The sequence below is a fragment of the Ixodes scapularis genome, unplaced genomic scaffold, assembly GCF_016920785.2.
Source record: "Ixodes scapularis isolate PalLabHiFi unplaced genomic scaffold, ASM1692078v2 PGA_scaffold0__279_contigs__length_252992795, whole genome shotgun sequence".
Taxonomy (NCBI): Eukaryota; Metazoa; Arthropoda; class Arachnida; order Ixodida; family Ixodidae; genus Ixodes; species Ixodes scapularis.
Window position 1 is genome coordinate 239,550,206 of NW_024609835.1, and position 9,208 is coordinate 239,559,413.

General features: G+C 48.1%; 1 protein-coding gene across 1 annotated transcript; it reads left to right on the forward strand.

The window, feature by feature from the left end:
• Position 1: 1 nt before the first annotated feature.
• On the forward strand, positions 2-6,535 carry LOC8039090 (zinc finger protein ZPR1). Its single transcript, XM_029972701.4, has 2 exons — positions 2-1,570; positions 5,985-6,535. The coding sequence occupies exons 1-2, from the start codon at positions 536-538 to the stop codon at positions 6,234-6,236; spliced, it is 1,287 nt and encodes a 428-aa protein (XP_029828561.1). The 5' UTR covers positions 2-535; the 3' UTR covers positions 6,237-6,535.
• The last annotated feature ends 2,673 nt before the right edge of the window (positions 6,536-9,208 follow it).

Genomic DNA, 9,208 nt, shown 5'->3' on the forward strand with positions numbered 1-9,208 from the left:
TACCAACAACGCTGGCGACGCAGTAAGCAAAAACTTCAGCTGCCCGAACTCCGCAAGCGACTCCAACTTGTACTTGTGGCTTGACTTTAATCCGTCCTTTAACGTTGTCCCAGAAGCTCTGGAAACTACCGAATGAATGGACAAACAAAGTATTGACGTCAGAACCACCCCGTGACGTCACACATTACTTTTCTTTCGGACATCACAGTGGACGAGAATTTGTTGTGAGTGGGGCAAAACGAATGTACCTCCACGCCTGTCCGTGTCCGTGCACGTGCATGCAGCGCTGCAGCGCCTCGTGCATGTTGTGGCGTCAGTTGTGGCCTTGTGGTGCTTGTGGCGACGGGCGCAGTGGGGGTCGCTGACTCGTTATTGCCGTGATCCCGTTTGATCTGGCCAGGGAATGCGTGCAGTGCGTGCGGTTCACTTGTCGATGTGCACCACGACTTTCTCGGAGGTGGTGCCTTTCCACGCGTTGCCTGAGCGGCGTGTCCAGGGCCGTGGGCGCTGACGTCTGGCCAGAGGTCCCAGCGGTATGGCTGAGAGCGAAGTGTTCAGCGGCCTGAGTGCTGACGAGGCAGAGGTGACCGAGATGGAGAGCCTCTGCCTCAATTGCCGCGGCAACGGAACCACGCGGCTTCTACTCACACGGATCCCCTTCTACCGGGAGGTGGTGATCATGTCCTTCCGCTGCGAGCACTGCGGCTGGCACAACAGTGAGCTGCAGCCCGCGGCCTGCATTCAGCCGACGGGCGTCCGCTACACGTTGACCGTGAGCTCTGCCCAGGACCTGAACCGGCAGGTGGTGAGGAGCGACAGCGCCACCGTGACGGTGCCCGAGCTCGAGTTCGAGATCCCGGCCAAGACCCAGGAAGGCAGCGTGAGCACCGTCGAGGGCCTGCTGCAAAGGGCGGTGCGCGGCCTGGAGCGCTCGCTCGAGGACGCCCAGCCGGGGCCCCTGCGTGACAAGCTGGCCGACTTCGTGGCGCGGCTCAGGCAGCTGCAGGCCCTCGAACGGCCGTTCCACCTGGTCCTCGACGACCCGTCGGGTAACAGCTTCGTGGAGAACCCGAGCGCCCCAAGCTCGGACCCGAGCTTGAGCGTAGTGCACTACCCGCGCACCAAGGACCAGGACCGCTGGCTGGGCGTACTGGCGCCCGAAGAGGGCAAGAAGGAGGAGGAGGAGGAAGACGTGCACCGGGACGTGCTCAGCTTCCCGACCGACTGCAGCGAGTGCGGGGCACCCTGCGAGACGCGCATGAAGCTCACGCAGGTGCCGCACTTCAAGGAGGTGGTCATCATGGCCACGGTGTGCGAGCGCTGCGGCCACCGGACGAGCGAGGTGAAGGGCGGCGCGGGCATCGAGCCCCTGGGCGTGCGGCTTGAACTGCGGGTCTCGCGGCCCGCCGACCTGGCCAGGGACGTGCTCAAGTCGGAGACGTGCTCGCTGCGCGTGCCCGAGCTGGACCTGGACGCCGGGCAGGGCGTCGTGGCCGGCCGCTTCACCACCGTCGAGGGTCTACTCGAGGAGATGCGCGCGCAGCTCTCCCGAGAGAACCCCTTCTTCCAGGTGGGGATGCCGATGTCACGACCCGTCATATAGTCCGTCATCGTTCTTTGTTGGCGGGCATGCGCTCGTTAGATCTTGTCGGGCCGTTCTAACGGCTGGTCAGGCTCGTAACTTCATTGGGCCTCGTAGTGGTCAGACAGGATAAAGTTGGCAAGGTGTTCAGCACTTACACGCCACTACTGTTCATCGAGCTATATTGTTGCACTCTGCAACCAATACATGCCTTGCATATGACGTCATATGGCACCGTACCAGCCGCCATTGCTCTACATCACGCTCTTGTGCCCTACCTTCTGCAGCATACATTTCGCAAAATCGAATTTGTTCTTGTCAAGCATTGCGGAGAAGAACACATTCGGTGGTGCCAAATGTGTGCTACAGAAGTATGCTGACGTGACATCAATGCAAGCCATGTATAGAAGTATTCTCCTCTAAAGTCGCAGGATGGGAACAACAGGGCGTTCTTTCGGATGCCTACCCTCCAGCGCATGCTCGTTGCCTTTCGTCATACTTTGGCCGTGCATGCACGTTCAAATCTCGCGAGACCTTAAAACTGTGGCGAAGGTAGGAAACTCGCACTGAGGGTGGGACAACTGAAAGGCCTCCCTGTCACTTTCATCCTCTCAGTGACATATGAAGAACTGCAGGTGCTCCCCTGAACACATACACTTGGACACTTCCTACTTAGCTTGGTTGGTAGAACGCTCCGCTAGTCTGGCAGCGAGTTCCCAGGATAGGTGCTCAAACTGGGCAGACTTTTTTTAGTGGCACACCAGTCACGTAGAGGACAAACGTTGCACGCGGGTAAAAGTCAGTTTATTGTTGCATGAACGACTTCCCCTAAATTATTAGCCTCTACCCATACAGCGTCAGACACTCACCCTTGCAGTGTGTACGTTAAGACCGGTGGCAACTGTCGACATGCACTTCTTATATTGATGGCTAACTCCTGGTTAGCCCCGTTGGTAGAGCACTCTGCTAGTCTCCGAGGGGTTTCGGGGTCTACACCTGGACCAGGCCGACCTTGTCGGTTGCACACCAGTCGCCTAAAGGGCACTAGTCGCGCTCTGTGTCGGGTAGGAGTAAAGTATTTTTATTGCGTAAACCCTGTCTCTATTGTATAAGACTGATTCCGGTAGGATTGGCCCAAATATTGTCACTTGAAGTTGTTTGAGGCATGGTAAAGACAGTCAAAACCATTTATGAGGAGAACATGCATACACTTTGTGTTCATTTTCATGTTCATAAATTTTACCAAATTTCGCTCTTCACATAGCTTAGCGGCAGACAGCATTGACAAGCGGGGTTGCATTGTTTTAAATTTTTTCCCCAATCTCCGCAAGGTCATCCTGGCAATACCCCCCATCGCCTAGTCACAAAAAAAAATGCAGAGAGAATGCAGAGGGGAAGAAAATTGACACAGAGGGGTGGGGAGAAAGAGCTAACACCCATTAATTTCATTTTTTTTTTATTTCATCTTTAAAAAAAAAAACATTTCCCCCACCAGAAAAAATTTTTTTTTTTTTGTCAGGCCATTTATGGTGTTAAAAGACTACCCAAACAATATTTTTCTACAGTGTCACATATATTTTTAATAAAGTAAAAAAAAAATGCAAATGCTCGAAACTGGACTGGAGAGGAAGAAATAGAGGAGGAGAAAGATACCAAAAATCACATAACTGCAACTTCTTTTTTTAGTCAATGTGTTTGTTACTTTTTAGAAGCCGCAAAAAGTGGTATCATATTTTCTGTACCTTTCCAGTATTGAGTGTGTGCCTTCGATGACCCATGACATTAGTTATCTTTGGTGGTTGTGTCTAAACCATAGGAAACGGCACATGACCATGAAGAGGAGAGTGAGCATGAGTCAAACCGGCCAGTTCCCAATTAGCTGTTTTTGGGCGGAAAGAAAACAAATTTTGAGCCGCAACGTGTGTTCTAGGTAGTTGGGTTCTCATGTCATGTACAAATTAAAACCCTGGTGAGCATAAATGCCCTGTGAGTGTCCCTTTAAAAAAACAATAAAAAGAAAAACAAATTGAACAGTTTTGTACAAAATTTAATCTAGTTGCATCTGAATTCTGCGCGCAAAATCCATGACATCACGGAATGGTCATACACTCTTTTCACCTTAAACGAGATGTTCACAGCTTCTCTCCCTCATGCACTCGAAATGTGAAGAAAACAAGTGGAAAGGAGGTGACTACTGACTAAATTGTGTCTCGCGCCGTCAATATTGCTATAAAAATTTCTTTTTTGACACACATATCCCAACTAGACTGTTTAAAACCTTTTTTTTTTTTCTTCTTTTCAGTAAGGGAGGGGGGATAATACATGTTTATACAAATCAAAAAGCAAAAATGCAGGTTAATTGAATGCAATAATAATTGGGTTGTGGGGATATTTATACAGCGTGTAGTTGGTCTGCCATTAGAGTTGCGACGAGTCACACGCTGTAGATGAGCAATTTAGCCAGTGCAGTACAACCGCTAGCCTGGGGTCTTTAACGTGCATCACGCAGTAGTGATACACGACCGCACGCCGGTACGATGCTCATCCAGATCGAAACGGGCAGGGGTGGGGATTGAAACTAGAATCATTGGGTTCTGTAGCGCGAGCTTTCGCTCCACGCGCGTCGATCTGGGTGTGCGCTTCAGCCCACTCGGCCACCGATCCCCCCTTAATTGAATGCATTCAGCATAAACTCAGCTAAATATAAAATGGAGACAAATACTAATAACAAGAATGATGAACCCTTAAACCTGGGAGAAACACTTTGGGGCCTACAATGGTGACGATGGGAGGATGGTAGGCAGTTCCATTCGCAGATGGCTTGAAGGAGGAAAGACTGATTAAATGCGTTTGTAGAAGCGGATATATGTTTAATTGCGCAGCAGTTGTTAAGATGGGACAGTGTTCTGTCAGGAGGTGGTAACGAAGAATTTTTGAGATCGGGACAATGGTGGTAGACCTTATGGGGAAGACACAGACGAGAGAGCTGCCTGCGGAGCTGCAGAGAAGACAGGGTCGGTTGACTTGTTAAGGCGGATGCTGGCTGAAAAATTGTACGTAGACAAGATGAAACATTATAAAGGGTACAGCTCTTAACATCCATCCATCTATCGTGGAGTTTTTATATTATTCTAGAGGAAAAGGTCCCATGCATATCGGCTGCGTTGGAACGGCGGAGCATTGTTCTACGTCTATATCCCGCCGCCAAGGCGGAGTGTAGATGTAGACGTTGTTCTACATCTGTGCCCCGCCGTAGGGAAATAGAGACTCATGCCTTGGCTTCTATAGCCTGGTTCAGATAGCTGTGTTGGTTGCGTTCAGAGCAACCGAAAGGACACCAACGACAAACTTGCCGAGACAACCGTTCGCAACATGGCAAACAATGCAAGAAGCAGCTTTACGACCAATCACGAGTCACCGTTGCGCGTCGGTTTCCCGGTTGCAGGGATGGGCAAAATACATGAAAATATGTATTGAAATACAAATACAAAATACTTTGTCAAAAATGTATTTAATTACAAATCTAATTACATTTCCAAAAACGTTTAAGTACAAGATACAAATACAACCAAATGTATTTGGTCTCCTCCAAATACTTTTCCAAATACATTCCCCAAAATTTGCGTCAGCGACTTCAAGGCACCTGCAACGGGTTTCTGGGTATCTCATTTTAATTTTGCATCGCACACTCGGGAGTTAATGTGCGAGGCTCTAGTAATGTAATAGAAATATAATCACAATAAATGTAATCAGCTTGGACGTAATAGATGAAAAAAGTACAGAGCTTCAAGCAGCTTTTTTTGTCGATTACATTTTGGTATAGACCAACAAAGAACCAAGACGACCAAGACGCGCAGCACTAGCTAAAGAATTTTTTATTGTTGCAACTCGCACCAGTTACGAAAGTGTGGACGACCTGCGCATTTAGAATGTTCCAGGCAAAAATGTGGATGGAAATCAGACTGAAAAGCACCACAAGTTGTCACAGGCACTTATTTAGCCAGTCTGCCCGTGAACGTCGATTTCGTCACTATTCTTGCCCTGGACTAGCACCGTAATCACAAAGTCACTAAACGCTTGTGCTTGATTGAGAGACACTGCATTCGGTGCAGAACATAGTTTCTTCGTGCTCTGGACAGTGACAATAAATTGGAGGGATGTATTTTCGCCCACAAAATTGTATTTAATTACAATTGTATTTGAAATACCCACGTTTTAGTATCTAAATACACACGTCAAATACATTACCCAATTCGCAATTATATACAAATGCAAAATACACAAAGTATTTGAAATACTGCCCATCCCTGCCCGGTTGTTTCGGTTGCCACGGGCGTAACCGATGCAGGCGTCCAATTCATGCGGCGTCTGCTCGACTCCCGTTTCCGTCTGCCGACTGCAGGGGGACTCTGCACCCGAGGGCCGGCGTCTGCGCATGGGGACGGTGGTGGACCGGCTGGGGCGGGCGGCCCGGGGCGAGCTGCCCGTGACCCTGGTGCTGGATGACCCCTGCGGCAACAGCCACGTGCAGAGCCTGTGCGCCCCAGACCCGGACCCGGCCCTGACCGTGGTGCGCTACCAGCGCTCCTTTGAGCAGGATGAGGCCCTGGGCCTCAACGACATTCGCACGGAAGGGTACCAGCAGGACCCCTGAGGACGATTTCCAAAAAGACGGGGAGTGGTGCCACGCTTATTTCGACTGGACACTGTGAAAGGTGGCAATAAAACCTTTCCGACAGTCTTTCTTGCTGAGGAAACTGGCCGTTTACTAAGGCAGTCTTCTACCTAAAAACAAAACTCAATAAAACGTGCCAGTCCGAGGAAAGGCCACAGTGGCCCGAGTGCTATACTTGTCAAGAAAAATTTTGTGGCAACTGAGGAAGCTGTTTGTTTGATGAGGCGGTGTTGTGCATGAAAGCAAAACACAATAAAACATGTTGAACATAAGTGCAAGACTGCCTCTTGTACATATTTGCATAAATGCGGTACAACATCAATGGATGATTGTCATCTGTGGTACTAAAAAGCACCCGTTTTAAGACACCAGAGCATGCACCATGCTTTGCCCAATTACTGGATGCTTTTATGTGCACTAATCGCAATATAAAATGAAGCTTTTCTTTATGTCGTCGTTGCGGGCATTAATGTCGGTGCGACAGTGGATTCAGGAACTACTACAATACTGACTGTCTGTAGTGGCACACAGCTGCTTTTACACAGACCCTTTGAAGCAAACAAACAACTAATGCAATTGAACTAGAACATTCCTTGGAGGGGAAAAGATTAAAAAGGAAGATATTGCTGGCAGGGACCAAACCCTCTGCCTCCGCATAGTGACCCATGTGCCCTGTCAACTCGGCCACGCACGTGGCGGCATGAGGAACGAGTGTTTCTGTGAAGAACATTTCTTGACGTGATGAGAGTCGCGTTATACGTGACAGGTCTTGCAAGCGCCTGTGACGTTGCGTCTTGGAGCAAATTATCCGTTCCAACTACAATGACCTCCGAGTTGTGGCACCACTTGTCTAGAGGAATGTCCTGGTGTCTGGGGGTTTATTTTGGTTCCGTTTGTACAGAAACCATGCGACGAGGTACAGAGGGGTGTCGCTGTTCACAGAAACAACCGATCCTCAGATTTTTCTGCATCTCCTAGAATTGAAAGGCTCATCAAAACTACTAGCATGGTGTGTCCACGGCCTGTGTAAATAAACTAATTAAAAAGTCCCTGTGATGTTTGCACTACCCACATAATGCACGGGACATGCCCAAGACCTCGCACTTAATGGGATACTACAATGAAAGTTTGGCATTTGTTTTTTGGTCTATACATGTTCAAAGGAGCAATATCACATCGAACACACCAATCTCTTGTTAAAAAAGACACAAAAAGGAATTTTAAAACAAATTAAACGATTAGCCAAGAGCACCTGGTGGATGTTGCTAAAGCCTCGTTTGTAATGGCCGTCTAGGAACCTTGACGGGTAGTGACGTCAACCGTCTTGCCTAGAACTATACATGCTTTGAACCTGACGTCATCTCTACAGTTCTACAGCCAGCACAAAAGAAGAGGGGAGGAACTCCCCACTCAAACTGGACTCTCTTTTGTGTGTCCCAGACTTCACTATTCTCTCTCTACAATATTATAGAAGATTAACGCATCACTCAAAATGCACACAAAAGCAGCTTTACGGTTTGTTGCCGTGGCCGGATTGATGCTGTGATTCGACTGCTTCAGTGGCTGGAACGGCTAGGGCATTCTGAGGACGTCAGCCTTGCTATAGCTTTGCTCATCCCAAGACAAACTATGTCACGATTGCGCCGGATGTGATGTGCTCTCTGCTGGCTGCTCTCCGAGCACTTGTCAGAGTGGGTCGTTTGGTGAATCAAAATTTGGATTTCAGAAAACAATGCGGGAGCTGTAGGCAGGATGCTGCAATCCCTACAACACCACTCGTAAGGCAATATCTCGAATGGACGGCCATATTTTTTGGAAAAAGAGGTCGAGATTGAACGAGACCGACGAGGCGCGTGACGTCGAGATATCTTGTTTCCTCCTCTCTTCGCTTCGTACCCTCAAGGCGACGAGGTGGAGAAGATGCTTCTCTTCTAAAAAATACGGTCATCCATTCCAGGTATCGCTGTACGAGTGATGTTTTGGTGTTTGTAGCATCCCTTTTGTGGAATCCAGATTTTGGTTCAGCATCCCTTTAAGCTTCCCCCAGTAGACAAGGGAACGCATTGGGCTCCAAATCCTGACTTACGAATTGCATCTGTACTTTGTTTTTGACGGGGGTTTATTGCGGCAGACGCAGTAAGAAAGCATTTCATGCTGTAAGCGCTGTGGTTATATTTATAAAAATTTACTGCAAGGGAGGGTTGTCGGATCAACATTCAGTGTGTTTTTTCAATACCCAACCTGACCACATGCGCCCTCCCATGCTGCCCACTCCACAAGCGTCCCTTTTCTGCATCACACCACTGCCCAGTGACAAGTGCACTCCATGGAGCACCAAGCAAATAAATCTCTAGATAAATAGCTTCAGCTAAATTAGCCAAGCACCAAGGAGCATGCTGCTAGTGTAGTGACACATGCTGGCATCTACAACTGTTACTTTTCGATAGCAAACATTTTAAAAATGTAAAACAAATGGCACTCTGCCCATCTATTAATAAATATACCTGTTTGCTTTTTTTTTTTTTTTTTTTGTTACTTTTAATCTTTTAATAATAATAATCTTTATCTTTCGGGTGCCCTAAAACAGCCGAGCGGCCTTCTCTTAGGTACACCAACTCGTACAATAGAAACTTTTAAACAAAAATCCTACTCATTAAAAAAGAAATAGATATGCATATACACTGACGCGCTATAAAGTGACCAAAAGTTTGTCCAACTGACAGCGAAATGTAGGCAGGGGTGTGGTGATGTCAACTTGAGGTGGCACAATGCTGTTATATAATGTCTGTAAACAAGAAAGAGGTGACACACGGCACGATGAGCAAATATCAAAACGGGTGAGCTGTCTCGTCGCGCGGAAAGGAACATGGAAATTGATTCTACTAATAAGCCATGAAGAATCAATTGCACCATTAATGATCTTATGCAGGAATACCAAGTCGAGGACTGTT

Excerpts from the sequence above, each read along its gene's own strand:
- LOC8039090 (XM_029972701.4), top strand. The coding sequence starts at position 536 with ATGGCTGAGAGCGAAGTGTTCAGCGGCCTGAGTGCTGACGAGGCAGAG. Across the intron at positions 1,571-5,984 it reads GAGAGAACCCCTTCTTCCAG|GGGGACTCTGCACCCGAGGG; the intron begins GTGGGGATGCCG and ends TGCCGACTGCAG.